Raw genomic sequence first — 15,272 nt, forward strand, 5'->3', positions numbered from 1 at the left:
TCCCCCTTCCTTCTTTCCCCTGCTCTTTCTCTCTGTCCTCTCTTAATCTCTCCCTCCCCCTAGTTTTTATCTTCTTCTCTGTCTATCTGCCCATCTCTTTCTCTATACTTCCCCCTCTCTCTGGTGTTGGCATTAGGCATCGCTACTACTGTCAGCAACTGGTGCGGGCATTACACAGCGCTACTATTGAGGGCAACAGTGGGCATTACGTAAAAACATTGCTACTTCTGTGGCATACAGTGGGCATTATGTGTAATTTTGGCTCATACCGTGTGGCATAATGTGTAAGGATCTTACTGTTATGGTGTACAATGCATGTAAAGGGTATGTGGTGTGGTACACTAAACTTAAACACACGCCCTCTTTCCAGTAGCCGCACATAACTGCGTCCTTTATTTTTCCATACCCCCACTTTAAAATTTCCACTTCGAGCACTGCATATATGCATCTAGGCCCATGCTTATGAATTTCTACAGCTGTGTAATTGAAAGTCTGTTGACTTATGCCATTGCGGTATGGTATGGAAATTCCAGGAGCTCTGATCGAAGATCTTTAGACAGGATTATCATGGCTGCTGAAAAAGTCATTGGCCAACCCCTACCTAGGATGGCAGAATTTTTTTTAAAGAGAGGAAAAGCGAAGGCTACAAAAATTATCTCAGACTCTAGTCACCAATGCTATTCTCTTTTCTCCTTGTTGCCTTCTGGGAAACGTTATAGGTGCTTGAGCTGCCGTACGAGTCGGTTGCGGAATAGTTTTTTCCCATCTGTTGTTTTGTGTTTGAATTGTAGTATGTGATGTGAGTATTTTCCTTATCTCTCTTCTTTTGAATTTCACTTATGCATTTTTAATGTTGTAGTGACAATAAATTATTAATATATATATATATATATATATATATATATATATAATCCTTGTATGCTGGCACTCCCAGACAGCTTGATCCGGTGCACTCTCCAGACATAAGATACAGTTCCACAAGAGAAAAGGCACACGGACACCAATCAACGGTTTCAAAGCGATGTATTGGGCATAGCACTATCTAGCGCTTTCGGGGACACCACCCCGTCTTCAGGATAACAGCCCTGTACAAACAAGTGACCAAACAGTGTTCCCCATCCCCCCACACAATAAATAGCATAGCATTGATTACTCACCTGTCCAGAAGCGGGAGCGCGGACATCGCGGCACCGGGATCCCTGAGACACTCTCCAGTACTCCCTGTGTCTAACCGGAAGTCGCAGGTGGAACGCATCTTGCGTTCCACAGCCTGCTTCCGCCTTGCACCGTCTTTCCTGATGCGTGTCAGGGCTTCTCCAATGCGCCGGATCGCCAACTCTCCCTAAACTGAGCAGACAAGCACAGCAATAAATAACACCATAAATAAACAGTGAAATTTATTTATGGTGTTATTTATTGCTGTGCTTGTCTGCCCAGTTTAGGGAGAGTTGGCGATCCGGCGCATTGGAGAAGCCCTGACACGCATCAGGAAAGACGGTGCAAGGCGGAAGCAGGCTGTGGAACGCAAGATGCGTTCCACCTGCGACTTCCGGTTAGACACAGGAAGTACTGGAGAGTGTCTCAGAGATCCCGGTGCCGCGATGTCCACGCTCCCGCTTCTGGACAGGTGAGTAATCAATGCTATGCTATTTATTGTGTGGGGGGATGGGGAACACTGTTTGGTCACTTGTTTGTACAGGGCTGTTATCCTGAAGACGGGGTGGTGTCCCCGAAAGCGCTAGATAGTGCTATGCCCAATACATCACTTTGAAACCGTTGATTGGTGTCCGTGTGCCTTTTCTCTTGTGGAACTATATATATATATATATATATATATATATATATATATATATATATATATATATATATATATACAGTATACATACAGTGAAGAGTGGTGAAGCACTCCAGGCTTAGGTAAAACTTAATGTTTATTAGAAGCAACGATTCAATGCCTCAGCAGCATTGTCATCAAGCTGGGTGATTTGTCTTTGTTAGGTGTAGCTAGTTGTATATCAATTTGAGGAAATTCAGAAGAGAAACAGATAAAGCAGGTTCCTAGCACTTTTGCACAACCACTGCTATTTATCATGCAACCATCCATAATCCATATAAGAGGTTTCCCCAGCATCCCGCCTGTCCGTCTCACACAGTGCAGGAAGTTTTTTATCTTTTAAAGATTTTTGGTTTTGGACTCTGGGCCACTGATGGTGGTACAGATCTAAACCAACTAGATGTGTATACACTGACACATCAAAGAGACCTGCAGCTCTTTCCACCCCCGTTTTTTTATAAACAAATGTTAAAAAATTTCAAATAAAAAATATTTACAAAATCAAAAAATCTATATCATTTATTCATACTAGCGCCCCCTTTTTGGTGTGTTTATTTTTTTGACATTTTACCCCAAAATATATTTAGATACGCCAATTTTACTTCTTAACTTGAAAGGAAGGAAATCATATATTTGAATTACACACTGTACCCCCCAGTGGCGTAATTATCATGTCTGTGCCCCCCCCCCCATCATAAATTTCGTCAGTGCCTCCCCAGTAAAGTTAACAACCACCCCCGCCACCGCCCCCTCCGCTGCCGCCCAGTGCTGTGGTCCCGGCTCCCTTCCTGGCTTCTGCAGTTCTCAGAAACTGTCTGCTGTATGGGGGCGGACATTTTGAGATGATCCGTTTTCATAGCAGCAGAAGCCAGGAGGGGAGCTGGGACCGCACCGCAGACAAGATCTGCGGGTCCCTTCTACTGAAGCGCTGAGCGGAGGGGTAAGCCACGGGGGTTATGGGCGGTGGCGGAGGGGGCGGTGGTGGGGGGTGGTTGTTAACTTTACTATGGGGGTGGCTGACGAATTTTACGGTCACAAAAGACTTGTTTCTGTGGTTATATTTCCAGCACAAGTTACACTTTAGCCTGAGTTGGCAAAGTATGTTTCAGAACATTCCATTCTTTTTGGCTCACAAGCAATGTTTGGTTTGGATGCACTTTATGAACTCTACTTCAACATTTTTTGTGTAATGCTATACAGCTGAATAATATTGCAGAGTAAAGAAAGAATTCTTGCCCCGAATTCAACCCTGCAGTTAACTTTCCAATATGTGATTTTGTTCACAGTCTTCAGTTACGTCATCATTTCCTAAATGATTAGTCCTCCCTTGCCACATTGCTTTTTCTTAATTCTAAGGAGGTCTTTATTATCTTAATAATAAAATTGGGGTTGGTGTGAAACCAACACCAGTTACTGGCTAAAGTGCAAAATCTATGTGTCGAATGGAAGTGTGCCAGAAAAAAAAAATACAATGTACATTTATTATTATGTGGACACTGCATACAATAATTACTGATATTTACAGATGGGGCTGGCTTCATCCTTGCAGGGCTGGCATTTCTAACGCCAGCCCCGCCATCACGCCAGCCCCGCCAGGGGGCACGTGCACATGAGACGCTTGTGTGCCCCCTGGACAATGGAGCCTGTCTACGGTCCCCGCCGCCTCCCTCGCCGTCACCGCCCATTGCCTCGCCGCGCCCAGCGCCCCCCTAATCTGTATGTTGAAATGTGACCAGCTCTAAATGTGCAAATACAGTATATTCACTTATTTATTTACAGTTTCAGCAGACAGTGATAAAACAAACTGGGTAACAACAGACAGACTTGGAGGTAGGAGGGCCCTGCTGCAAGCTTACAATCTATAGGGATATAAATGGGAAACAAAAGGACAGGCACTAGTAATAGCATAGCATTCTTACCAAGTTGCAAGTCTAGAAAGGAAGCTATATGTAAGGTAGAACTTGGTGGGTGATCCGGGTTGCCGTGACCCTATGGTCCTGCTGGCCTCCTGCGGGCTAGGGTTAGGGTACACACCAGGACGACCCGCTCACGATGCACATCGTGAGCGGGTCGTCAGTGGCTCGTCCGACCCGCTCACGGTGACGCGGGGGGGGCACGACCCGCTCACGATGTGCACCGTGAGCAGGTCCGATCCGATGGCGACCCACACCCGGCTGTATGGTCCTCATTGAGATCCTACCTGCAGCAGGTAGGATCTCAATAACGACCGACCGACCCGCGGGACCGCGCATCGGATCGGTCCACACCAGGACAGAAAAGGGCCCAATCAGCACACAATCTACATCCAATTGTTCGGAATTGGATCTAGATTGAGAGGATCGGGCCCTAGTCGTCCTGGTGTGTACCCAGCATTAGGCTTCACCAATAACAGCCATGTTTGTGGGGCCAAATTAAGTCTGGCCCCAGACTGTGCCACCTGGTCTTTAGTGTGACAAGAAGGCCCGCAGGAGATAGAACACACAGCAAAAAGGTGAGCTGGCGATCCCACCAAGTCTACCAAAATGCAGGGAAATATACCCCATGGGTGCAACAATGCACTAAGGTGGTAAATAACAAACAAACCCTTGAATACTCGCACAGGGAAGGAATGACCCCTAACTGGACAAACCTGACCCCCAGTGCGAGCTGCTGCAACAATGCAGAGATGGTTCAGTCAAATATAAATAAAAAGAAAGCTGCAGGGAGAACCCCTGACTTACAGTATCTGAGAAGATGAAGATAGACAAGCCCGGGCAAGCAAGACTGCAGCACTGGAACCAGGCACACGCTAGCTCAGGCTCTGGAAGCACACAGGATGCTGAATACAAGGGCTGAGACCGGGAACACTCTGGAGCAGAAACCTAGACAAAACAGACTTGCACTGAGGACTAGGAACTACAACTGGCAGGGTAGTCATGGCCAGAATGCCTTTTGAAGGGCTCAGGTGATTAACACAGCTGTGACAGATCCAGCCCAACTCCCAGGCTCGGATAACGAGGTCAGACTTGTGCATAAATTAGTTCAGAGGAGACTGGGCTGCAATGGCACAGACACACTTCTGGAGGCCACCAGAGAGTCAAATACCAACCACAGACAAACAGAACACAGAACTGACAGAATTGAGCCATTAATAATGGCTCCTAACACTACATAATAGATAAGTGCCTCAGAGGGTTATGTGTTTAAAACTTAACTATGATAGGCTTGCCTGAAGAGGTGAGTTTTCAGGGAACGCTTGAAAGTTTGGAGGCTAGTGGAGAGTCTTTTTGTGCGTGGAAGGGCATTCCATAGTATGGGAGCAGCCCGATGAAAGTCCTGTAATAGTGAATGGGAGCTAGTGATCCATGCAGAAGAAAGACGCAGATCTTGTGCAGAGCATAGTGGTCAAGATGGTTTATATTTTATTATAAGTAAAGAGATATATGCTGGTGCAGTATGGTTAATAGCTTTATATGCGAATAGAAGTGTTTTATATTGAATACGGTAAGATACAGGCAACCAATGGAGGGACTGGCAGAGTGGATCATCAGACAATAAGCATCTTGCAAGAAAGATAAGCCTAACAGCAGCATTTAAAATGGCTTGCAAGAGTTTGTTCTTAGGAAGACCAGTTAGGAGACTATTGCAACAATCAATGCGGGATATAATGAGTGCATGGATAAGAGATTTAGTAGTGTCTTGTGTGAGATATGGTCGTATTTTGGATATGTTTTTTTAGATGCATGTAACATAATTTGGAGACAGATTGAATCTGAGGAAGAAAGGACAGTTCAGAGTTGAGGATGACACCTAGGCAACGAGCTTGTGGGGTAGGGTAGATTGTCGAGTTGTCAACAGTTATGGAGATATCAGGATGGTAACTGTTCTTGGCCAGTGGGAATATAAGTAATTCTGTTTTGGAAATATTGAGTTTGAGTTGGCGAGAAGACATCCAAGATGAGATGGCAGAGAGACATTCAGAGACTCTGCCTAAAACCACTGGTGACAACTCTGGGGTTGCTAGATTTGATTATCATCCACATATAAGTGATACTGAAATCCAAAAGAGCTGATTAGTTTGCCAAGAGAGGAAGTATAGATTGAGAAAAGCAGAGGACCGAAGACTGAGCCTTGCAGAACTCCGACTGACAGAAGTAGTGAAGAGGAGGTAGAGTCAGAGAAGCGAACACTAAAGGAGCGATCAGATAGGTAAGATGAGAACCAGGAAAGGGCTGTATCATTAAGACTTAGTGAGCGTAGTGTTTGTAAGAGAAGAGTGTGATCCACAGTGTCAAATGCAGCAGAAAGATCTAGAAGAATAAGTAGTGAGTCTTTAGACTTAGCAGTTACCAGATCATTCACCACTTTAGTCAGTGCTGTCTCAGTGGAGTGTTGAAAGCGAAAGCCTGACTGAAGTGAGTCTAATAGGGTGTGAGAGCTAAGAAAGTATGTGAGGCGAGAGTAGACAAGTCTCTCCAGTAGCTTGGAGTGGCATGGGAGCTGAGAGATTGGACAGTAGAACAAAACAAGGTTTTACCAGTCACACTGGAACATTATTTTTTATATTATAATAATATAAAATATGACCCCCTTATTTTGGACAGTAAGGAATAGTAGTGGGGTGTGCTGCCACTAGAAAATGAATGAACAATATTTATTGAAGAAAGAAAAGATTGTCATGGGTGTGGTGCACCTAAAGAAGATATGGACCAATTATAAAATTTAACTTTTATTCTTTAAGTTTCTAAAAACTGTGATATATAAAACACATATAAGGGTAAGGACAAGGTAAGTATGTTAAAAAGGATAAGAATCCTAGCCTAGTGGACCCCAATGTCAGTTTATCCCTATCAATCGATCAACGCGTCCTATCGTGTGTTTTGCAATATGTATCCAAACATACGTATCTGGGAAGATCTTCAGATTAGTTAAATAGCTTAATTTCTATATATCACTCTTGTATTTTTTGCTATTAACTATTGCGTGTCTGCATTGGGTGGTCATTACTGTGGCATACACCCAAAGTAGACGGCCATTTTAGCGTTTCGGGGGTAACACAGTTAGATCTACACCGGGCATTTAGCCTCTTATTGACGTGTGAAGGGAGAGAGGGAGTGCTGCATGCACATAGGTTGTGTGTCACCGCGCTGTCAGGTGCCGTGGTCTGAGGGGAGATCGTGGTCAGTTTGTAACTACGCGACTTGCACACAGACAGACCTACACCATGCACCGGCCTCTCTCTATGTCACAGATGCAAGTTACACGTGCACCACTGCGCTATCATACACCGTGGTCTGGAGAGATTGCGGTCAGCATGTGACGCTGCGACTCACCCAGTGACCTCTCTGCTGCCCGATACTATGCGCACTGAAAGAAATACAGATCAAAATACATTTAAGAGGGAAGAGACATTGGGAATTTTTACACACTACGTGTGTATGGTCGACGCGCGTGTCGCTACCAGCTTCATCAGGACCAAAAGGTGGGTGCCCGGAAGTCCTTCATATACCTGCACCCTCATGAATATTCATGAGTTCAGGTGTGGGAGTGTTTTCCCGTAATCTGCCTTCATTACTTATAGGAATATGCATTTAACAAAGTCCTTCAGAGTCACATCACCTCAATAAAGGATTAAATTATTTAATGTAGGTTTTGGAATTTTTGTGAAATCGGACGAATTTCGCCCCAAGGATTGTATCAATTGAATTAAACTGGTATAAACAGTTATCCAAGAGACCCTGGGATTCATACATAATAATGCTTTTCTATTGATGGAAAATTCCAAATAATTTTATTAATTAACAGTCATATTTGCTGGAACCCGGATAATAACTACATATGATGAAATTATTTTTATCAAATTGATAAAATAATAAAAATATAAAAATGTATAAATAAATATTATTTATCATACCTATGTAAAAAATACTCATCCTCTGACAGTGGCTGCTATATGAATTATTTTTATATTTATACCAAAAATCCATACAATTAATGATAAAAAATATAGAAAATGAATATTTTATAGAAAAATTATATTATATTATACCAAGCCCGAAGCGTGGCGAGCGAAGCGAGCCCCGCGAGGGGACTGGGAATACATTTTAAGTAATCCGCGTCCGCTCGCCATGCTTCGAGCTCGGTGGCTCGCTACGCTCGCCACACTATATAAAATCAACTCCATGCCCACTTGGATACTGGGGATATGAACAGGACCATTTTACATTGAATCCTATGGAAAAATCACGTCCATCGCATCACATCACATGCGATTTGGTCGCGATGCGATCGACGCGATTTTTCCGGAAAATCACGTCCATCGCATCTGATTGTATGCCTTAAGTTAATACAATCGCATCGGGCGCCCAGATATTACACAAGTCTCTGTGTGTGATGTGCAAAATATCCACAAAAAATGCCAGCGTTGCTCATATTTGTTATATAAATTAAAATAATAAAGAGATGATATGTCCTACATAAGGTAAATATTACAGGGTCATTATGATGAATACAAATGCTTGCTTGGCAATTTTCACACCAATTTTGACAAATTCACTTGGCACGCAAAGGGTTTAGGGGGTTGGGGGGGGGCAGCTAGAGAGCAGTGACATCACTAGCTTACAGTGTTAGTAGTACTGAGGCTGCTGCTATTCTTGCATGTGACAAGATAGATGGTACGGTACATTTCATTTTTGTATATATATTTAAGCTTTTTTAACTTGTCTTAACAAACTATTCGTTTAAATGCAATATACTTCAGTGGTTTAAATGCAATATACTGTACTGTACACATTCCATACCTCTCAACATGACCCATTCCAGGAGGGACAACATAATCCTCTCTACATGGACTTACCCATTATTATATGATTGCCATCATCTGTGTTCAAATTCCTTTATTATAAATTATATCATATATTAAGAGTGAAGTCCAGGTAGAGAGCATTTAGTACCTCCTGGAATGGGTCATGTTAGGAGGAATGTACAATCTAATATAGCCCCCCTTCAACTCCTTACCCATGTCTTAAGAACCCTGGGCCCTAAAAAACCTTAATCCGGCCTTGTGATCAACATTACTGTATCTTGCAAATTGAAATGCAGAAGATCTGCTCATAGCATCAAACACAGATTCTGAGACCTCATTGCTTACTAGATTACCAGAGCTACCACCAGTAATGGTTTTTATCCTATGGACAGGCCGCGAGGTCGACATGAGTTTTTTCATTGTTTTTTTACCCGAATGTCGACACAGTCGACATGGACACAGTTGGAAGTCAAGCGCAGCCCCTCGCAACACTCGCTTCGCTCGCGATGCTTCGGGCACGGTGCCTCGCTGCGCCCGGCACACTATTTTATTCTCCCACCACACCCTAGTGGATGGTAGGGCATGAAATACCGCCTGTCGGCACATGTCAGGTCAAAAAACAGTGAAAAAGCCCATGTCGACCTCGCAAGCTGACGACCGAAAGTCATGTTGACTTTTTCACATGTCTACATTCTTTATGTCTGTTTTTTGACCTTGTTGGGATTTAAAATGTCGGTATTTTGTCCTTGACGGGATTTTGTCCATGTCGGAATCTTAAATGTCAGTATTTTGACCTTGTCGGTATTTTGACCTTGTCGGGATTTTGACCATCGGGATTTTGACCGTCGGGATTTTGACCGTCGGGATTTTGACTGCATCCCGTCCATTTTTCTACTGTTAAATATTTACCTTTAGTAAATGTTTCATGAAGAGTCTTCAGTGCAAATTCTGTCCATTCTCCAAAGACATTTTCTGTTCCTACAGCATAGTATGTCTGGTAGTAGTCTACAGGGTTAAAGTCATTAATGTATTTCTGTTTGAGATCCATGTTGTTTCTTCTTGGGAAATTTAAACTGTAGGAAAAAGAAACAGGTTATTAAAATAATCGGTTTAATTTTTGTATATAAATGATATAGTGGATCAATGCAAAATGCGCAATTTATCCCTGATTAACCAGGTCACAAATGCACTTTCCTGTAAAATATTTATTTCTGATTACCCAGCATGGGCAGAGGCGGATTGGCCCACCGGGAAACCGGGCCATTTCCCAGTGGGCCGGACCAGATATCCCTTGGCCGCCTACCTTGGTTCCAGGGCTGCCGGAACCAAGCGGCCGCAGCCTGGTCACAAATGGCAGCATTGCCCAAAACAAATATGGCCGCCGCATATGCATATATTATATGCACATGCGGCGGCCATATTTTTTTTGGGCTATGCTGCACTTTGTGACCAGCTGGTCACAAAGTGCAGCATAGCCCAAAACAAATAAGAAGTAACATTTGGGCACCCTAATAGGTCACTTTTTTCAAACATTTCAGCTTGTTGAGCTGAAATGTGTCTTCCCCTCACTCACTGCCTCTGATCTGAGCAACATAGAAAGCTGGATTGCTCCACTGCATGCCATCTAATGCTGGTCGCGGGGAGAAACAATCGAATTGATCTCAATAATTATGAGAGTTAAAACATTTCAGGACACTATGGGCCTGATTCTGGTTCATAGGGAGTGGCAGGGGGTCTCCCAACTGCTCCCCCCCCCCCCCCACAGGACACTGTTGCCCATGAACGGGTCCACGGGACACAAAAGATTGCAAATGTCCTGCAAAAATTGGGACAGTTGAGGGGTATTCAGACAGTTATCCCCCCCTTGTTTACACTCAGTTCTGCAGACATGTGTCTTAGTACTTAGCTGAATGATTGTCTGCAAACAGTAGTACTTCTGCAATTTCATTATCATTTGATCTTGTGCCACAATATTTGCAGCTTATATTATACATGTTATGATTAATAACAGAACCCATTGGTTGATGTCGCCATTGAGGAAAGATGCCCGGGCCTCTGAGAGTAGCATATTCTCGAATGCCACCGGCCTTGAAAGCATGTCTATATTTCTTGGGAATATCAGATTCAGAAAGTGTGCGGCATTTCCATCTGCCATATCATATCCTCCTGGGCTCTCAGTACATTGTGCAGAATAACCTTAAACCAGAGGTGCCGATTTATGTTTTTGCTGGTGGGTGCTCAAGCCTGTTGAAAGGCTCAACAAGCAAATACAGTGGCCCGGCATTGGGACTCTGGAGTTACGGGCACGTGGGTGCTCATTAGTTCCTGTGGGTGCTCGGGCCCTTGAGCACCCATAGAATCGGCACCTACTGTATGCCTTGAGCCACAATTGGCATCAACAAAGCAATGGCCAAATTGTTGTCTGTGTCACATTTTCTATGAATCTGTGTCTTTTCAAACCACAGTGGCTATAAAAATGACAATAATTTATTTTAGCCAAGTACCTGTCAGAATCTTTGAGTCAAGAAGCAGAGCAGGAGCCAAGGTTTTCATATGGTAGGAATTAGGAAACCATATGGTGAAAACTTAGAGGTTATATTAGAGTTCTCTTCATAGGAGACTGGAACTTGTTTATTGATACTGCCAGACACTGGCAGAGATCTGAGTTGTGGTAAAGCCTAGTGAAGGCTTAGCATGGAGAGCCTGTGGTGGTACTTGTATATACAGGTCGAGCATCCCTTATCAGGAATGTCGGGACCACAAGTATTTTAGATAAGGGATTATTCCGGATCTCTGAATTTTTTTTTTTTTTTACATACTCACCTGGTCCCACCACGTCCACGCCGCCCCCCAGTGTCCACCGGCGTCCACCAGGTTTGTCTTCAGGGGCATCCTCAGTCCAAAGGATGCATTTTGCGCCTGTGCTGGTGACATCATAATGTCCCTGGTGCAGGCTTTGGTCCCTGTAGTGCAGCTGAGAGCACAATTTATAAAGGGGGAACCAAACTCCAACTTGCCTCCGTGCAACTGGGATGAACTTGCGCCTCTGGCACTAGGTGTATCGAAAAACTGTGGAAAGAGCACAGTAGTAGCCCTGGGTCCCATCCACAGGGGTGTAGCAGATGTAGAGATCCACAAAACGGTTGGTCACTGACACGTTTCGCTCCCAATTGGAGCTTTAGCAAAGTGACTCTTGGATGGGACCCGGACTAGAAAGAGTGGACGAGCAATTGTAGCAGTTTACACGGCTTTGCGGATGAGCAATTGTAGATGTATACACAGCTTTGCGGAGGAGCAATTGTAGATGTATACACAGCTTTGCGGAGGAGCAATTGTAGCAGTATACATAGCTTTGCGGAGGAGCAATTGTAGCAGTATACACGGCTTTGCAGACAACTAAAGGAAAGCATACACTGCAGCCGCACAGCCATTTGTTTGCAATGGAGAAACTCATCATAGAAAAATGGTATTGTCCATACCGAAGAATGCTCACCACCTTATATTGATGTATTAGGTTTTTGTGCCATGGCAAATAATCACATTTATTTTAAACCATTTTTAAAGAAACTTGAAACAGAAATACACAATTCGGATTGTTTGCTATGGACTGAAGACTTTGTTGCCACCTTTCTAATATGAGTACATATTGTCCCAGCAGGCAAGGAGCCCTTTACTTCTTTGTTGGTCACCTCGGGAGGAGCTTGGACATCTTCCCTGCTGATCGTCCCTTTGAGCCCATGATAAATGATGCCAGGGATTGTATAGGTGTGCTGCTTTTGTGGTTTCCCCCAATGTGTGTGACCCAGCTGACCCATAAGCTGCAGTCATGGTGGTGAGTGTGGCATTCTGTTCTTGAGTTGCATGTGCCCGTGCCTCCATAAAATGAAGCAACATGAAGATTGTGAACTGCACTGGGGCAGCTCCTTTTAACCTTCTTTTACTGCCGCCTCTCTTCTGTCCATATGCCCCAAAGTCCCAAGAACAGCGCCTGTCAGTTTTTTTAAACACAGACTGTGACATGGCAGTGGCTCAACTCTATCAGATGGTACAAACTTAGCAACCCTGCAGATTACTACCCAGGAGGAAAAATGTGTGCCTTTGGGAAGAAAAATGAACTGTGGGTGAATGAAATCACATTGAAGCGTTTTTGCTGTAGTTTAGCTTATATGCATTTTTACTTATGACATTTACTGGCATTCTGAACCTGAGAGATAAACATTCTTGAACAAATTCCTACCAATGCCGTCCTCACATGCCAGCCTCTGTGGTAACAGTACTCATACAAAAAGAAAAAAGAGCAAACACCTTGTTCGCAATTAACTAATTTATGGATGTTCTCAGAAAAATCTGTCAGACTTAGCAAATGTAGCTCTCACTAATTCAGACTTCCTAGATGACAAATATAATTATTGGGCATTTTTTACAGCATTTTACTAAGTTCAAAACAAATTACATGCAGTAATTCTTACCTTTCTAAAGACCGGCTATACTGTATGAAGTTAATCGCAAAATGCGTTTTGACTTTGCTGTACTAGCATGGAAGAGTTATAGCTCTTGTTGGTTTGCCAAGTTAATCACATGATAATGTTTTGGCAGCTAACAGACCTCTCCCTCTCTAAACATGCATTTAACCCATTTACTGACTAAGGGGTCTATTCACTAAGCCTTAGATGGAGATAAATTAGGCAGATATAAAGCAGTCAATCATAACTGCTATGTTACAGGCTGTGTATGAAAAATGACAGTTAGGAACTAGTTGGCTGGTACTTCACCTCCGTTCACTTAAACAGCATCAATGGTTTAGTAAATACCTAATTTGTTTAAAAAAAAAAATGCTCATATATTGACATTTTTAAAGGATTGAATTAGGTTAAGAACATCTATTTAAAACATACGAGATATCTAACAGGCTTTTGTTTACATTTTTTTTTAAATGGCAAATTTTTAAAATTATTGGATTAATTACAACTTAAAAAACTATTTACGTAGAAGAACGCCAGTGCCTTATCCCAACCCAAATGCAGCATCCGGTACTTGTGTATTATAGCGGCGCCCCCGATTTCCATCGTGCGATTTTTTAATCGTAGCGCATCGCATGCCATGCACCCGATGGCATGCGATGCGATGCGATTTTTGCCCCCTATACAATGAAAGATTGTATAAGCACCCTAATGGGTGCTTTTAAGCACTGTAATGGGTGCTTACAATGTTAAATGCACCCCCACGCCACCCCCCCACTATAAACGTGAACCCGAAGCGTGGCGAGCACAGCGAGCCCGCGAGGGGCGGCGGTACGCGGCCTCCAACCTTTTCATACCCCCACTATCCACGTCGGCATGGAGTTGAGAATAGAAAGTGTGGCGAGCGCAGCGAGCCACCGAGCCTGAAGCGTGGCGAGGGGACGCGGATACCTTCACAGGTATCGGAGTCCCCTCGCGGCCTTCACAAGTATCCGCGTCCCCTCGCGGGGCTCGCTGCGCTCCCCACTCTTCGGGCTCGGTGGCTCGCTGCGTTTGCCACACTTTCTATTCTCAACTCCACGCCGACGTGGATAGTGGGGGTATGAAAAGGTCCGAGGATGCGTACCGCCGCCCCTCGCGGGCACGCTGCGCTCGCCACGCTTCGGGTTCACGTTTATAGTGGGGGGGTGGCGGGCGGGTGCATTTAACATTGTAAGCACCCATTAGGGTGCTTATACAATGTTTAATCACATTATCATTGTATCGCGATATCGCGTCGCATCGCATACCATCGTATGCCTTATGGTATGTGATGCGATGGGCGCCGCCAAAATACACAAGTACCCAGCATCCAACTCAAATTAAATTTAATGTCAATTTATTTCATACAAAATACATTTAAGCCAAGCATCTAGCATTACTTAAATTTAATTCAAATGACTTTTATTTAGCAAACCACAGCACACTTGATGCATTTCTTTTCCTGCAGACAGTGCCGTGGTTTGATACAGTGTTCATGCACACCTCCAGAGGTGTAACTCTAGGAGGCAATGGAGTCATCTGCCGCCACGCTCCTGATCCCAAGGGGGCACCTCTCCTCCCCTGCAAGTCAGTTTGAATCCGTTCATTAAAAGCCATTGATATCGCTTCTGTGGCTGACTACCCCTTCTAGCAGGACCATAGACGACACACTCTACTTATTTTAAACATAATATACATAGCATACATACATACATACATACATACATACATACATCAGTTTAATATGTGCGCAGCCCTTTATTATTTTTCATTTACATGATTATGTTGTTTCACCTCTATTTTCTCTTTAGCACAACTCTCTTGGTGCCAGTTTTGTCACACTATTTTAGTTTTATTTATTTTCTTATATATTGCTCTTGGTAATCTATGTGGTCCTTTTCTTTTACTTTCATTATGGGGTGACGCCGGATGACGTCACCAGACGGCGCTGCTGTGGGACGGACCGGGCGATGCAGACGGCTGACACAGGGTTTCTTTCTTCTATTTAAGTAAATCTTTATGCATGTAACAGTGTCTTTGAAAACGGCATTAAATTACCGAAACGTCAGAACTCTACACTGTTGCTGGTGTGGTCTGCAATTATTTATGCTGTTGAGTACTATGAGAGCCGCCACTGTACGCAAGTGCATCAACTACTACATTACCTATTGGA

General features: G+C 43.8%; 1 protein-coding gene and 1 long non-coding RNA gene across 3 annotated transcripts in view; one reads left to right on the forward strand and one right to left on the reverse strand.

Annotated features, from left to right (window-relative positions):
* Window positions 1-13,199, reverse strand: part of LOC146042909 (nicotinamide N-methyltransferase-like) — a 33,754-nt gene extending 20,555 nt beyond the window's left edge. The window contains exons 1-2 of the mRNA XM_083163192.1: window positions 13,088-13,199; window positions 9,528-9,691 (exon numbers count right to left, since the gene is read on the reverse strand). Coding sequence (XP_083019318.1) covers window positions 9,528-9,666 — 139 coding nt within the window. The 5' untranslated portion in view covers window positions 9,667-9,691; window positions 13,088-13,199. The remainder of the gene's footprint in view (window positions 1-9,527; window positions 9,692-13,087) is intronic.
* The window catches only part of LOC146042910 (uncharacterized), a 19,351-nt gene extending 4,204 nt beyond the window's left edge, over window positions 1-15,147 (forward strand). The window contains exons 3-4 of one of the 2 annotated variants that reach the window (XR_014464057.1): window positions 12,277-12,383; window positions 15,042-15,147. This is a non-coding gene — a long non-coding RNA (uncharacterized LOC146042910). Of the gene's footprint in view, window positions 1-12,276; window positions 13,867-15,041 lie in introns of those variants that run through there. The other variant, XR_014464056.1, reaches the window with a different exon arrangement.
* Window positions 15,148-15,272: the final 125 nt, after the last annotated feature.

This window comes from Crinia signifera, chromosome 19, assembly GCF_055691185.1.
Source record: "Crinia signifera chromosome 19, ASM5569118v1, whole genome shotgun sequence".
Taxonomy (NCBI): Eukaryota; Metazoa; Chordata; class Amphibia; order Anura; family Myobatrachidae; genus Crinia; species Crinia signifera.